This window comes from Cucurbita maxima, unplaced genomic scaffold, assembly GCF_002738345.1.
Source record: "Cucurbita maxima cultivar Rimu unplaced genomic scaffold, Cmax_1.0 Cma_Scf00003, whole genome shotgun sequence".
Lineage (NCBI taxonomy): Eukaryota > Viridiplantae > Streptophyta > Magnoliopsida > Cucurbitales > Cucurbitaceae > Cucurbita > Cucurbita maxima.
In genome coordinates, this window is record NW_019272019.1 from 2,021,061 (window position 1) to 2,037,408 (window position 16,348).

At 32.9% G+C, this 16,348-nt stretch overlaps 2 protein-coding genes across 2 annotated transcripts; one reads left to right on the top strand and one right to left on the bottom strand.

Moving 5' to 3' along the window:
* Positions 1-4,510: 4,510 nt before the first annotated feature.
* Positions 4,511-8,645, bottom strand: LOC111476764 (meiotic recombination protein SPO11-1). Its single transcript, XM_023120563.1, has 15 exons — positions 8,562-8,645; positions 8,360-8,459; positions 7,818-7,891; positions 7,618-7,719; positions 7,314-7,387; positions 7,001-7,017; positions 6,680-6,749; positions 6,548-6,584; positions 6,162-6,209; positions 6,018-6,076; positions 5,919-5,950; positions 5,724-5,829; positions 5,456-5,576; positions 4,935-4,998; positions 4,511-4,846 (listed from the first exon to the last, which is right to left on the bottom strand). The coding sequence occupies exons 1-15, from the start codon at positions 8,614-8,616 to the stop codon at positions 4,714-4,716; spliced, it is 1,092 nt and encodes a 363-aa protein (XP_022976331.1). The 5' UTR covers positions 8,617-8,645; the 3' UTR covers positions 4,511-4,713.
* Positions 8,646-9,714: 1,069 nt separating this feature from the next.
* On the top strand, positions 9,715-14,256 carry LOC111476733 (mitochondrial import inner membrane translocase subunit TIM50). Its single transcript, XM_023120527.1, has 10 exons — positions 9,715-10,080; positions 10,196-10,284; positions 10,625-10,661; positions 11,158-11,219; positions 11,314-11,427; positions 11,846-11,950; positions 12,044-12,142; positions 12,498-12,654; positions 12,773-12,875; positions 13,736-14,256. The coding sequence occupies exons 1-10, from the start codon at positions 9,807-9,809 to the stop codon at positions 13,779-13,781; spliced, it is 1,086 nt and encodes a 361-aa protein (XP_022976295.1). The 5' UTR covers positions 9,715-9,806; the 3' UTR covers positions 13,782-14,256.
* The last annotated feature ends 2,092 nt before the right edge of the window (positions 14,257-16,348 follow it).

A 16,348-nucleotide genomic window follows, 5' to 3' on the forward strand; every position in this document is an offset into this window, starting at 1 on the left:
TAAACTATTAACCAAATTCTAAAAATAAAATATATTTTAATATATATATATATATTAATTTGGCTAACCTTCATTAAACCAAAAATAAAAAACTTTATAAATTATTCATATATTAACTAAATCATGTCTACTGAACTATGATCAAATTGGTTTATAGTAAAGAGGATGGAGAAACTATAAAACTAATTATAATATTTATTTTAAAAAATATTAAACAATTAAATATATATATATATATATATATATATATATATATATTTAATTTAGCGACTTGCCTATTAAGTTTGCACGGCTTGATAAAAAGGGTATTAATAAGCTTTTTGAGACTCGGTCCGTATTATACGGTATATACGAGATCGAGAGAGTTTTAAAAAATTTAAATTAAGCCACGTCATCATCTATTATTATAAATTATCACGTAATTTTCGTTTTCTTTGCCTTATCCTTTCGAGTTAGATCCTCGAAGCTAAGGATGAATTTTTTGTAGTCTTTTCCCTTGGGGAAGAATCTAATTCTTCTCTATAAAAAAAATACATAAATAAATAAATAAAAAGGAATATTAAATAAAAAGTTTAATATTAGGTTAAACCTAAAATTTAATTTTTTATTTAATAGGTTAATTAATTTTTAAAATTTAGAGGTTTATTATTAAACACGATCCTTTTTTATGGACTTACAACCAAAGTGACAGTGTGAGATCATATATTGATTAGAGACGAGAATGAAAGATTCATTATAAGGGTGTGAAAACTTCTCCTTAATAGGAGCGTTTTAAAAACCGTGAGGCTGATGACGTTACATAATGAGCAAAAGTAACAATATCTACTAGTGGTGGGTTTAGACTATTACAAATAGTATTAGAGTCAGACATTAGGTAGTGTATTAGTGAGGACGTTAGACTACCCAACATTTCTTATAAGTAAACCTCTCCTTAACAAACGTGGTTTAGAAACCGTTAGATTGACAACGTTTGGGTTGTTACAAATGATATCAGAGCCAGAAACCGAATATTGTGTTAGTGAGAATGTTAAGCCACCCAGTATTCCTTATAAAGGTGTGGAAACATCTCCTTAACAAATGCATTTTAAAAACTGTAAGACTGATTGCGATGTATAACAAGCTAAAGCAAACAATATCTGTTAGTGGTGAGTTTAGACGCTTACATAACGATGATAACATCCACCGGTAACGTGTGGAAGAGGAAAGATACTTAAGTAGAAATGACAGAAGGAGAAGCTCTGGTAGAAGTTTTGTCTCCTTGCTTTAACGAGATGGTTATGAACTTATTAAATGTCTCGATTCTCTCGAAAAGTTAGCTAAGCTAATAAATAGTCGGTTTTTCTGAATTATACGAATCCAAATTCTCGACCCCGACTAAAACGGAAAATATTTTAAAAATAAAAAGAAGAAAAAGGAGAAATTGACATGAAATTGACACAATATTCAGATTCTTGAAGGGGGAAAAAAAGGGAAGCATTTGGAGTGAATATTTTGAAGAGTCAACATCTAAATATGCTATTTGTTGAGTATGTTCTAACAACTTTATAATTTCTCACCCTTTAGTGGAAATTAAATTTCATCAAAGCTAATATTATTTACTATATAGTTTTAATTATTACACGTTAATAAAAATACCTCTAAACTTTATACTTTATCTAAGAAATATTCTAAAGTTTTTGTTAGGATCGCTCAACAACGCACACACTTGATCTAGATGAACACAAAAAAACATGATAGAGAAAATGCAAAGAAAATATGGTTAAAAGTTTATATGGATGACTTCAGGTATGTACAATAAGAGATAATACTGAGAATACAATACATTTTCAAAGCTTGTCGGAGGGATATATATAGTGTCAACAATATTCTTAAGTTTAAAAAATATACGGTTAATTTTGGATTCAAATTATTAGTAATTTATTTTAAAAATATCCGATAAAAATATAATTACACTTAGAATTTTAATATTAACACATTTTAACTTTATAAAAAAAAATACCGTCAATATATGAACGAAAACTATCTCTTCCTATCTTTTAAATTATCTTTGAATTTTTAAAAAAGTTAAAATGTTTTTGAAATTTTCGTATTTTCGAGGTTTTTTTAAAAATTTTAAGAGTATTAATGGATTTTTTTTTGAAAGTTTTTCAAAGTGGAAGTGTATTTTTAAAGCAAATTAATAATAAGATTATTTTTTAAATTTATTTTAATGTCTACTGTTTTTTTTTTTTTAATTTAAAAGTATTATTAAAATTTTTGAAAGTTTAACGATATTTTTTATAAAGTTAAAACTGGAAGATATTTTTATTAATTATTATGAGACATTTCATATGCTATAGATCAATTTTCAATTTTATGCATGAACATGTCTGCTGTCACAATCGCAGTCTTGTGGCATTTAGATAGTGATTATGTGGTACTTGTTCTAACCCGATGATTAAGTCAGCCATATGAAGACTGTAAGTCATGGACAATTTAGATGTATGATCGAGCCTCAGTCATGTTTGAGAGAAAAAGTTTTAGGAAACGTAAACGAGAAAATGCGCTAAAAATAATTGGTAAGAAAACAATGTGACTAAAAGCAAATAAGTAACAACCATAACTTTGTTCACATGTAACCTAGGTAGTAAGAATTGACGACTAGTTATATCCTCTTATAGTACATTTTGAGACATTTTAATTCTGAGGGATGTAGACATGATTTTGGTAAACAGTTATATATTCCTATAATGACACAATATGAACGTAAGTAAAAGTGGTTTAGAGCAGGTATGCCACCATGAACAAGAATAACATAGACATCCGACATACGATTATAGACAATACGTCTTGGACAAGCATGACATGAACATCTGACATAGGATTATAAACAACACGTCTTTGACAAGTATGACCGTAACATTCAATTCACTACGTTAGTAATAGTAAAATTTAGTTAAAAGATGAAATCAAATAATGAAATTAGTAGTGAAAAAGATGGGGAAATTCATGGTTGTGGGGGACAAAGAAGGATTCTTGCCACTCATGTGGCAAAAGAATAAAAAATGGTCATTTTCAAACCTATAGATATATATATATATATATATATATATAAATAAAAGTAGGTTCTATTCCAAAAGTGCCCTCTCTTCCATCCTCAAAGAAAGTTTTTTTTTGAGGATTTATCTATTTGGAATAATTTTTGTGTTTAAAGAGCGTTTTAAAGTAAAAAATTGTGTAAGTACACGATTATTGAGTATTTTGTTTTTAAAATAATTTTAAAATTTCAGAAATTTTAAATAGTACTATTAAATTAAAAAAAAAGTTTGAAAATACCATTATTACCATTAATTTTGAAAGTAAACGGTTAATATTTTATTTCAAAAATACACGTTTAAAATTATTTAAAAAATACCCTAAGTTTTCAGAAGTTTTTCGTTACCTTTTAAACTTTTTTAAAAATTAAAAAAAAAAACCTTTAATTTTTTTTTAAAACTTAAAAATTAACTTTAAAATTGAAGGTTTTAAAAATGCTAATAGACTTTCAAAGGTATTATTAAAAATAGTGATAATTTATGAGATTTCGATAGACAATGTAACGATCCATATCCACCACTAGTAGACATTGTCCTCTTTAGATTTTTACTTTTAGACTTCCTCTTAAAGTTTGAAAAGGCGTCTGGAAAGGGCATATATTGTCATCTTTGGACTTTTTCTTTCGGGCTCTCCCTCAAGGCTTTAAAACGCATTTGCTAGGGAAAGTTTCCACACAGGTGTTTTGTTCTTCTCCCCAACCAATATAGGACATCTCAGAAAATTTTTATTCATATATTAACAAGTAAAAACTTTTTAAAACTTTTTATAATAAAAATTAAGAGTATTATTGAAACGACCCAAAATAAAAGGTTTTAAAGATATTTTTTATTAATTAAACTCCAAATTAATGAGAAACAAACAATTGAATAGTGTAAGTTGGTAATGCATGGCTGTTAACATCAAAATCAAGACCTAAGCATCTTAATTAGTTAACTGATAAGGAAATGAAAATCCCTTTCTTGGGGGAAACAAATCTTTCATTAATCACATAAATTCAATTTGTGGTTGTCTCCCAAAGAATGAAACCTTGACCCACATCACATCCATCTTCTACCCTTCTAATTAATGTTATTAAATGTACAATCAATCACGTAAGTCTAGGATTTGAATTAAGATTCGATACTTGATGGCTCCGATATTTTTTTATATCTCATACGACATGGTCATATTACCTACTCTTTGCTTCTTAAGAGTGAAAACTATCTCCACAGGCTAACACGAGTTCTTTTGGCATGTTTTGTCTTCACTCACATACATCTTAGGAAAATTTATAAAAAATCATCTAATATAGAATTAATCCAGTAAAGCAAACTACCGAAAAAAATGTGCACCTTTTTAGTATAGGTAATAATTTTGTATAATACTTATTCTATATTACTACAGATGGAAGGTCGAACTAGAAAAAACAAACCAAACACTTAATCAAATGTATGGGAGTCCTAGGCCTAACTCAAATATATATTTGGACCGTGAAACCTACGTATTGAAGTAAAAGAAAAAACTTAAAAGATGAGTCAATCTTGGCTTAAACCAACAACCAAACCCATTTGTTTGAAAGATCCATGATGTGGGTAACTACTACACTGGGTAAAGCTTCTAATGTTAATAGCTTGTATAGGTTGAGCAATCACCTAGAATTTATTTACCCTTTGTTAGTTCACTTTCTATTTTGGATGGTAAATACTCCTCTGACAAAAAGGAAATATTGTGTACAGACAGTGCTTCTATCTCAAATTTTACACCCCTTTGCAGCATTGACTCCAATTCCAACCTAAGGGGGGGATCAAGTTTACTTTGTAGAAAATGCCAATGCATGAAACAAGGATAAAAGAAAGCTAGAGCTGTTGATAGAAATTTACCTCCAATGTGGTACCTCCCTCCGCAAGTAACATCTTAGTAACAGGGCTTCAGTTCTCCTCTTGTCTGACAGGTTAAGCAAAACACCCTTAAAACGTCATAAATGAGAATATTTGCTAAAACTACCACACCTATTTAGGTGTGAAAGCTCTCTATTTAGAATCATTTACCCAATCAAATAAATTATCAAAGATATGAAAATAACAATAAAGGGATACAAGATAATTGTCGATAATAAAAGGACAAATATGATATCTTAGTAAACCGTAATGGAAGACAAATATCTAGATATTTGCTTCTAATAAAGGGTACATATAGCAAATATTTGTGTCTAATGAAAAGTCAAATATGATACATATAGTAAACCATAATTCAAGGCTAAGTGAAAATGTCATTTGAAAATGAACACAGTAAGTGTGTATGTGCGCGTGTCTTGCGTGTGCAAGTGCTGTGTCTTGCGTGTGTATGTGCGCGTGTCTTGCGTGTGCAAGTGCTGTGTGTATTCGTATGTAAGATCCCTCACCTTCCAAAGTTAATGGGATGAGACATTGTTGTGGTAGATTGTATGTGTCAGAATCTGAAGCAAAAGCTCCAAGCCAGTGTAGTTGTGGGATTCTGAGATACTTCGCATCGTAGGCCATTTGCTAGTGAAAAGGAAAAGGGTCAAGAACACTAACAGGGATTGAAGTTATCATTGTTTCACACAAAATGCTACTGGTTAGTTCGCAGCTCTGATGGCATAATTTAGTAGATAAATAATTGAGATAATTGTTCAATTGAGGAAGCCTAACCATAGAACCGAATCGATATGTTGTCAGAATGTCAAACCCATATGGATCACAATCTACCAAACAAAATGCAGGCAATGCCAAGACATCAACGAGAAGCCGCAGAAACCTGATATCAATACATGCGTGCATATTTTCATGTCTCGCATCATCAATGATAAAATGAGATTAGCGTTTCTATGACCATAATTTCTTTACCTTCTAGTAGGAACATCTGGATATCCACGTCCCTGAAAAAAGAAAATACTGACAATTAAATACTAGAAATTTCAATTGCAGGACCTGAGGCATGCTCACCGAGATTACAATGCACCGGTTTCTGCTGCAGAAATGGTCATTTGCTAGACGCTGAAAAACTGCACGTTCAGAATTCAAACCAGATACTTTAAATGATCAAAGTGAAATTCATTCCTTGAACCGTGAAACCAGTATAGCCTTCACCTGATTCTTTCTCAACAACGAGTATGTAATTCGCAGGACTAGCAATATCTGCGTATAAAGATAACAAATAGTCATAAGCGCTTACCGAATCGGGTGAAAAGGGCTTTCAAGAATATGGAGCAATGCGATAAGTGTTAGGAATCACCGGCCTCATACCAATTGAGATGTATTCCTTACCTATAAACTCATGATGATTCTCTAAATTAACCAACGTGGGACTCCCTCCCAACAATTCTCACCCATAAGAACTATGTAATTTCATGAAGAAATGTAGAAATTTGGCAGATTACAGCATAGACAATCCATATCCAAAGGTATCATTCCGAGTGTCTAATTTAAGCTCTAGCCTAGCAGATTGGCAAGTTATGTTCCAGTATCAGCAATACCTGTGACTTCTTCAACTTGAACAGGAATGGAGTGGGCCTGTATGTGATTGAGATGCATTCATCCAAATCAGTTACAGCTAAGAGTGATAAAATTGGCAATTGCATTATGAAGAACTATGGTATAACTTTTACACTGTTAGGCTTCTTTATGCAATCAGATCTCCTACCAGCTTCTGCGAACCTCAACCAACCCATCACCAACCTGTAAAAGAAGTGACTACATCAACATTCAGTTCTTTATTTTTCTCCTCCATAAAACAGATTGCAGCAAAAAGAGGAAATTGTTATGTAACAGAATCTAATGGTATAGAAAAGGCTGATATGGGTATCAACCCACAAAACAAATAATTGTGTAATGAGACTGCTTGTAAAGGCTTATGCCAAGAACGCAAGCAGCACTCTGCACTATTCTTTTCTTTACTGAACTGAGCAGATGTTTTCCTCGATACTTACCCATTACCAACAGAAACCTGTCAAAAGGACACAAGTTGAAATGATCATCAGAAGCAGCTTGCAAACATAAACTATAGGATTTAAAGAAAACTGCAACTGATCTGTTGAAGAATATCTCCCTAACTTCGACACCTATTTAGTGCTGTTGGATGACAAAAAATGACTATACGTTTATTTTATCAAAGAACCGCATTTTGTGTGCACGCAGCCGACTGTAAATACCATATTGAGATTAGAACCCACATGAACTGTATTATATAACTATGGAGGAAACATAAATTGGAAAGAAAGTAAAATGAAGCGCAGCACCAACCACATTTAGATTATGCCGGCTACATTGCAAAAGAATGCAGATGTCGTTGATTGCCCGGTCAACAACAGACTGATCTGCAAAATATTCATCATTACAATGAAGCCAATGTCATTAAACTCTGTCATATCAAGCAACACAAGGAGATGTTCAGAAAATCTCCTGCCACAAATTTGCTGGAAACATAAATTCGAAGGATATGTTGAAATTTAATTCTTCTCAACTGGAGAGCTAATTATTTTATGAAACATGTTGTATCTTAAACAAATCTACCGGTGCCTGCGGATTAAACGGTGGTTAGCTTTACCTGTAAAGACAGAGGGATGCATATAATATATATCTCTCTTTGAGCTATGTCTATTTTCTCGCAGAAGCTGCTGAATAATGAGTAGAACTCTAAGCAAGACATCTGATAGAGCAAAATAATATCAAATAAGTCACAAGTGTAATCTGTAGTCTATATGAATTATGATTTTATAATATCATTCGTCGACAAAACTAAATCACCTAGTCTACGGACATGGCTTTCCCTTTGAAGCGTTAGAATCTCCTTCCCTTCAGATAAATTGAACCTGCAGCAACTGTATAAAAAATAGCCATAATCGTCTAAACATCTCTTTAGGTAGACAACATATCATTTCCAAAGCACAGGTCCAATTTCAAGATAGTGGCCACTGCACATTCGAAAACTGTATTTTGTTGAAAGATTAAACTATTGTTTGAAACACCATTCGTTTATTACGAAAAGGATGACTGAAAACTAGGTCTTACATATCAAATGCTTATGAGTTTAGACAGAGAAGTGACTTTCGAAAATGACAAATCGCGGCTAAGTTTTGCAACCGATTGACTTGGCCTCCGATATGATCCAACAGATCCAGTGGTAAATAACAAATCGGAGATTATCGAAAATTGTCATACGTATTGAGAACTGAATAATCGTAGTCGAGTAAATCACGTAGAAACATGAAGATCGTGGTCACTATTTGGTACGACTGTGAAGATTCAAAAGAAACAAAAACAGCGAACAAACAAAACAAAATCCGAACCAGTTTTCAATGGAATTAATGCAGTAATTTTTAAACCGATCGATAGCGATCATCTTGGAGCTTCCATTACTCAGTTCAACGATCATAGATCTTGTTAGCTCTGCAAAACATGGAATCGAAAAGCGAAAAAGAAAATAGCAACGTTGAAACAGAAACCGTATGTAATGAATATGAGAATGAGTAAATTCAATGGAATTGTGACCTCTGATTTTCCTCATGATGTCGATTCTCTCCGATCTTCCGAGATTTCCCGCCATTTTTTGTTCAATGCTTCTGGTTTTGGAAACATTCCGTCTTATATACATGCGGCTATGGGCGTACAAAAACGGGTTAGTAGTAATTTTCTAAAAAAATAAATTTCTTTAATTTTAATTTTAAAATTTCTACTCTCAAATATTTAATTTTAATTTTAAAATTTTTAATAAATCATAAATTTTAGGCATTTAAATTTAAATTGGAAATGTAATATATAAATTGAGGATTTTTTCTTTCTTTTTTTTGTAAATAAATTTTGATTATGACAAAATCGTGATACGAGTATTTGAACTGCAGGTATTCATATGACTTGATAACTCGATCAATCTAGACTATCAGACCCAAATCATAAAGTTAGGTCGAGTTATTTATTTATTTTTTTTTGTGTAGGTTGGATTGAGTTTTTTGAAAACCGAAAATTCGGTTCGGTTTGCCTGAAAATAGTGTTTCCCCATAGTTTTGGTATTAGAGTCATGCTCTAAACTTAGTCATGTCAATGAAATTCTCAAATGTCTAACAAATGACTCCAAAAGAAAAGAAGTCGAGCCTCAATTAAGAGGAGGTGTATTTTGTTAAAAGGGAGGTGTTGGATGAAAGTCTTATATCGACTAATTTAGAGAATGATCCTGAGATTATAATTAAGAAATATTCTTTTTGGAAGCTAATTAAATTTATTATTTTTTTAAAAGATTTTACAAAAATAGTAAAAAATAATAATAATTTAATTATTTTTAAATAAATATAAGAAAAACAACCAAATAAAAAATCAAAATTTGTTACTATTCATTTAATCTAACATTATATATATATATATGAAAATTATGAATTAATGATTTTAAAATAAAATTTAAATCGATTAATTGATAAAAATATTTGTTTAGTATTTTCTGTGTTTAAACCTCGGTTATTAAATTAATTTGTTTAAAAATTAAAAAAAAAAAAAAAGAAAAAAAAAAGTTTGCAGCCAAACACGATCCTTGTCCAGAACCAAGTATAGCATACACCGACATCCAAACACCAACTTCTAGATCCTTGTCCAGAATCAAGTATAGCATACACCGACATCCAAACAGTCCTTTTAATTTCAGGGAGGTCTTCTTTTCGCTGTATTTCTCTTTGCCAAAACCCTAATTTTAAGATTGGAAAAGAAAAATTAGAACAGAAGACTGATCTAAACCCTAATTCTCCGATAATGTCCCCTTTGATTTTCCGATCCCGATTCGTTTCCCTGCTGAAGAATCGCCATGGTCGTCTTATGAGCTCCGACCTCGCTTCGACCCCTTCCAAAGATGCGATCAATGCGTCTCAGAAGCTTATCTCCGATCAGATTCCACCTGATGTTCAAGGCCCTACTGGTTCTTCTTCTTCTTCTTCTACTACCACTAGTAAGCCTTGGAATTTCCTTAAGTATAGTTTGATTGGTGCTCTAACAGGAGCAACTGCGGTTGCTGGTTACGCCAGCTATGGTACTTTCTCCTCCTCATTACCTCCTGATTTCTCGTTTAGAATGATGTGACTTTGATCTGGTTTTTATTTTGATTCACGTGAATTGGAGTTACGAACTGATGATTTGTTTTCCAGCCTATACTTATGATGAAGTTGAAGAGAAGGCAAAAGCTCTTCGTCGTTCTGCTAATCATACAGCCGCGGACGATGCTTCCGGTGTCGAGGTATGTGTTACGATGAGACTGGTCCCGAGTTTGGGATACTTTGACAAATTCTAGTTATTTTCTTTCGCAATTGTTTTCTATATCGAATTAGCGTTGTTTCTTTCCAACTCAAGCATGAATGAGTTTGTAACAACATAAGGGAAATATTGCGTGTTTGTTGGGATTTTTGGGATGGTGCAATTCCAATTTGGTTTTCATTAGTCGTGGTTCAACTTATTTTGAGTTGTTTGTGTCAAATGAGGTTGCATGGTAATGTATGTTTCTTCCCCGTCTCTCTTTATTCAGCTTCGTTTACTTTGTGGCGCGAAGCATAACTTTTTGTCATTATTTTCTTTGGCAGAAAGTTCAGGGCATGCTGTACTCCACGATAATGTCAGGTAGAAGCAAAAACCTTCTTTTCTTATTGACCTTTCCAATTCAAACGCTTACTCCTTGGTTTACCGTTTGAATATCTTGGAAACCCTACTAGAGCAGAATAACTCTTTGGAGCTTACGCACATTGTAGAAAATAATTTAGGTTAGAGCTGAGATGAGGGTTTATGGTTTGGGGAGAGCAATCAAAGAAGTTGTAGTTGTTATTGTTGAAATGGTAGAATGCAAGATGCTTTGTCCATTGGAGAGTAAAGAGACATAAATATGAAACGTGCGCCTCAATGCCTCAGCTGGTGCCAAAGTACATCTTAGGTGATGCTTGATAGAGGGTGTCTTGCCTTCACCAAGGTGGCTTTGATACCTTTGCACGTATGCACATTTTTTCAAATGCTGCACCTCTGACTTGACAAATTGAAGAGTTTCAAATATATTGTTATACTTATTATATGGTAACTGGTTAACTCAGTATCATTAGTTAACAAAAAGAACCTCATGTTGCAGCTCCTGCTAAACTCATTGACGTTTACCTGGATTTGAGGAAGGCAATTGAAGAGCAAGTTAAAGTGCGTACATTGTTTCAGTTTAACATTGCTCTTGGATGTTTATCAGCCTCGGTAGATTCACTTGTCGCTGACCGTAACTTTTTGCTAATTTTAGGGCTATACTGAACCCAATGCGGAAATGCTTCTTCCAGAATTGCATCCCATGGAACGGCATGTGTTTACGCTTGTTCTAGATCTAAACGAGACTCTAGTATACTCTGATTGGACGGTAAGACTAATATTAAAGATAATGTTGTGTTCTCGATTGCCTTTGTAATTTTTTATTTTTATCTTTTTTGGTGGCTTAGGTTGTGGTTTTGGCCTTTTCTATATATCATCCTTTTTTGGTCATGTTTACTTTCTTCTTTGTGAGAGCTGTTTTCATTGCCAAAAAAATGTCATTTTTAATTAGTGAATTTGTTGAATTGCATTTTGACTGTTGCCAAAAAATTGCATTTTGACTAGCCTTTTCATACAAGTTTCATTTTTTTAAATTTTGTTGAAGTTTCTTTTTGATTTTAATCACCGAACTCTTCTTGGATATCATTAGATTTATTATATTTAGTTTACGCTTGTACTTGATGTTAACAAAGACTTGTTGGGGTATTTTTTTCATTGGTTGTAACAACCTCTATTTTCTTCTAAAGCGAGAAAGAGGCTGGCAGACGTTTAAAAGGCCTGGAGTTGATTCTTTCTTGGAACATCTTGCCCAGTTTTATGAAATTGTCATATACTCTGATCAATCAAATATGGTAATTTATTCTCTTTTCATCTTAAACTCGATTGCCACGTTTATAAATTTTAATCACAGAAAAAGTTATATTTATTTTGTTTTGCTATTGCAGTATGTTGATCCTGTCATTGATAGGTTGGATCCCAAGCATTGCATACGATATAGGTTGTCAAGAGCAGCTACAAAGTATGAGAATGGAAAGCATTACAGAGTATGTTATGGATGAGAGTTTACTCTTCTTTTTTTCTCTGATAAATTCTTCTAGATATTTGGATCTTACAATTTTGCATTCGCCTTAGTCTTTAAGATAATGATCAATTATTTTGAGCTAGATCATACCATAAATTTATCATTCTAGATTACTTATTTGCCATATGTATTATACTCAAATTATATTTTCCTCTACCTATCATAATGAACTCTCTTGTAATTCTTTTGGATGAAAAATTCTAACTAGAGAAAAGGCGATCAATATATCATTAATTTACGAATACGGTAAGGTAACCCATTCGAATTTTATTCAATTGTATGATGCACTTTCTTTGTTTTTCAAAAACAAAAAACAGGACCTGTCAAAGCTTAACAGGGATCCCAGGAAGATTATTTATTTGAGTGGCCATGCACTTGATAGTAGTCTACAACCAGAAAACTCTGTTCCAATAAAGCCATGGAAGTGTGAGGCAGATGATACAGCTCTTCTTGATTTTATACCATTTCTTGAATGTAAGCATTTTAATCTTGCTATAAATAGGATGAGAATTCATAACTAGGGGTGATTTTGTTTGGTTAGTACAAATTTTTTTCTGGTAACATATGAACAAACGTTTACTTGGATATGCAGTTGTTGCACGAAATAGTCCAGCTGACATCAGACAAGTACTAGAATCATATAAAGGATGCGACATTCCAACGGAATTTATAAGACGTTCTAAAGAGCATCAAAGGTGATTCTTTTTTTCTCTTTTTTTTTAATGCGTAGGTCTATGTCTTTCCTTTGTTTTGAATTATGCTTCTAGTCTGTTTAATTTTTTATCTGTCTTTGTCTTTCCTTTGTTTTATTTTAGTCCCTGTGCTATATAAATATAGTTTAATTGTAACATTAATTTTAGAAGAAACTGACCTGACATTACGTTGAAGCTAGCATGATGTCTTGAACCTGTTTCTTGTTTAAAGAACAGAACTGAACAAAAAATAAGGGACCAAATAGTTTAAAACAATAATTTACGAGGACTAGAATGATAATCCAACCTTTTTTTTATTGATAAATGACTTTTTCAGTAATGGTGTTCAATTTCTATTATCCTGAGCTTGTGATGTCAGCAAAAAGCTGTATGTAAAGGGAAATTGTTCCATTGTTATCTGTGATTTATATTATTTGTAGGACATCTATAGATTTACATGTTCATGAGATTACCAATTGTCTAGAATATTGTTTTATAGTAGACTCCCGTGATTCACATGGGGGCTTAATTTACTATTTTTGCTTTAATTTTAGTGGCATTCTGGTTTTCTTGTATTGTTTGAGTATCTTCTATTAAAAGACATCTAATGAAGTTAAGTAAAAGTGCTTGCGAAGCAGAAAAGATAGATATTGTGAGATGGAATCAAATGCAATAACTAATTAGTTTATCTCAAAAAGAAATTAAGGGAAAAAAAAAAAAAAGAATCGATTATTACTTCAAACGATCTATATATGTCCTTGTATCAATTTTGTTGCATCCATCTTATGATTTCAATGCTTGACATTACTTCAAATGATCTATATACGTTGCCTAAGAATCGATCGTCTTAATTAACGATGCAGGCGGATTCAAGAACAGAAGCAGCAGGGGCGAATATGGAAACGTTGAGATCAAAATAGTGTAAAAAGTTGATCAAAATTGTAGTGTCAAACATAAACAAAGATATCGTTTGGAATCAACTCCAGCCAACTTTCTTCATGCAGGCCAAGAAGGCAGCTTCAGATTGATTCCATCGATTTTCTCTTCTACGTTCCATTAGTTGCAGCTTCTTGATAAGGAAGTACAGTACGTAATTTTTTTTTTCTTTTTTCTTCTTCCTCTCAATTTGAATATCCCCCATAAATTTTGCAACTTATTTATCCCATTATTTCTGGAGATGAGATGGTTTTTCCAGGCAAATGAAGTTTTGATATTGTGTCAAGGATGCTCTTCTGAGTTATTCCTGAATAGCTATGACTGTCCAAGTTTGGTTACAATTATAACCCTTCGATTTTTTTTTGTTTTTCTATAATTATATTTGTATAGATCAATATTACATCAAATTATAGTAGTTGACTCTCGATTGATTTGTAATTTTGATTCATCTGACTTCATATTTACCTTCTTTTGACACTAATATATTCTTGTTTTGAGTGGACACTATCAATAAATAGTTTGCACTAGCCTAAATTCACTTCTAGCCGATTTTGTCTTCTTTGCGTTTTCTCTTTCCCGCAAAGTTTTAAAAATGTGTGCTAGGGAGAGGTTTTTACACCTTTATAGAGAATGGTTCGTTTTCATCTCCAACTGTTGTGAGATTTCACAATTCACCCCATTTGGGGTTTACTCGTTCCCTTCTCTAATTGATGTGGGACCTCTCAATCCACCCTCTTCGAGGTTGCATCATGTCCACTCACCTTTGGGGCTTAGCCTCCTTGCTGGCACATTACCCAGTGTTTGACTCTGATACCATTTGTCCAATGTTTGACTCTGATACCATTTGTCCAGTGTTTGACTCTGATACCATTTATCCAGTGTTTGACTCTGATACCATTTATCCAATGTTTGTTTTTTTGGGCTTCCTCTTAAGGTTTTTAAAATGTGAAGAGATGTTTTCACTCTTATAAAAAATGTTTCGTTCTCTTCACCGAGTGGGATCTCACATAGTAGGTGTGATATGTTTAGGAGATAAATTTCTACCAAATTGGCATGATATATGGTAGATAGACGGATATAGATTTTTGGTCATGTCACGTATGTTGATTGTGTCGAATGCAAGGACCAAATTGAAGATAATCCAAAGTTGGATGACAGAGGTGCACATAAGAAGTTCGAAAATCAACCCGACCACCCGAAACAGTGTCGGTGAAGATTTTAGCTCAAATTTGTCATTCCTAGCTGATGTTGAAACTCTTAGGTGCATGCGGTTCAATTATTTACAAATGAAGAATGCATCATACATAGTAAATATCAATATCATGACACTTGTTTTTGTGCTCTTCTTCTTAGTTGGCAAATGGCAAGTCACTTCTTAGATGACTTCAAAGCTTCCCTCTTGCTGCTAGCAGGCAGATTCTGGGTCGCTTTCCTTCTTAGCTTGATGCCAAAGCCTTCTCCAACTTGAAAGTCTTCGTCAACGCCCACACAATAATAAACAGGGTATCAATTCTTCTCATCTTTTGAATTTTCAATTGCTTTCAGACTTTTCTTTTCTCCTCTTAATTGATCTCATAGGGGTAGGTTGGGTAAATATTTTGGACCAATAAAAAATATTGGGTTGGTTGGATTGGTGACCCGATAACTTGAATATAGTTCACAACCCAACTCTAATATTAGGTTAGTTGGGTTGATGACCCGAACAACTTGAATATAGTTTACAACTCAATTCTAATATTAGGTTGGTTGGATTGGTGACCCGAACAACTCGAATATAGTTCACAACCCAACTCTAGTAAGTATTTAGTTGATTAGATTGGTGACTCGAACAACTTGAATATAGTTCACAGCCGAACTTTAATATTAGGTTGGTTGGGTTGGTGACCCAAACAACTCTGAATATAGTTCACAACTCAACTCTAATATTAGGTTGGTTGGGTTGGTGACCCAAACAACTCGAATATAGTTCACAACTCAACTCTGATATTGAGTTGGTTGGGTTGGTGACTCAAACAACTCGAATATAATTCACAACCCAACTCTAATATTAGGTTGGTTGGCTTGATGACCCAAACAACTCGAATATAGTTCACAACTCAATTCTAATATTTGGTTGGTTGGGTTGGTGACTTGAACAATTCGAATATAGTTCACAACTTAACTCAAATATTGGGTTAGCTGGGTTGGTGACCCGAACAACTCGAATATAGTTCACAACCCAACTCATATATTAGGTAGGTTGGGTTAGCGACTCGAACAACTCAAATGTAGTTCATTATCCAACCCTCTATTTTCGAGTTCGGTGGTTAGGTTGTTTTTAAAAAAAATCATATTGATATACATTATATATTACATTAATAGCTAAAATCTCAAAGACCTTAAATATCAAACATTCACAAGTTACAATGCATCACTAACATCGGTAATAAACATCCAATATTCTTAATTATCATAATAAGACTAGGGTTGGATTATAACCCTATTTTCTAGTTGGTCGGGTTGACTCGCCAAAAAAAAGTCAACTCACAAACTACCCAAAT

Bases quoted from the DNA above. Each gene is read 5' to 3' on its own strand.
- LOC111476764 (XM_023120563.1), bottom strand. From the start codon at position 8,616: ATGGCGGGAAATCTCGGAAGATCGGAGAGAATCGACATCATGAGGAAA. The intron at 6,585-6,679 runs GTAAAAGTTATA...AATCACATACAG, and splicing joins GCATAAAGAAGCCTAACAGT to GCCCACTCCATTCCTGTTCA. The intron at 6,077-6,161 runs GTGAAGGCTATA...CTGAACGTGCAG, and splicing joins CGTTGTTGAGAAAGAATCAG to TTTTTCAGCGTCTAGCAAAT.
- LOC111476733 (XM_023120527.1), top strand. From the start codon at position 9,807: ATGTCCCCTTTGATTTTCCGATCCCGATTCGTTTCCCTGCTGAAGAAT. The intron at 10,081-10,195 runs GTACTTTCTCCT...TTTGTTTTCCAG, and splicing joins TGCTGGTTACGCCAGCTATG to CCTATACTTATGATGAAGTT. The intron at 11,220-11,313 runs GTGCGTACATTG...TGCTAATTTTAG, and splicing joins CAATTGAAGAGCAAGTTAAA to GGCTATACTGAACCCAATGC.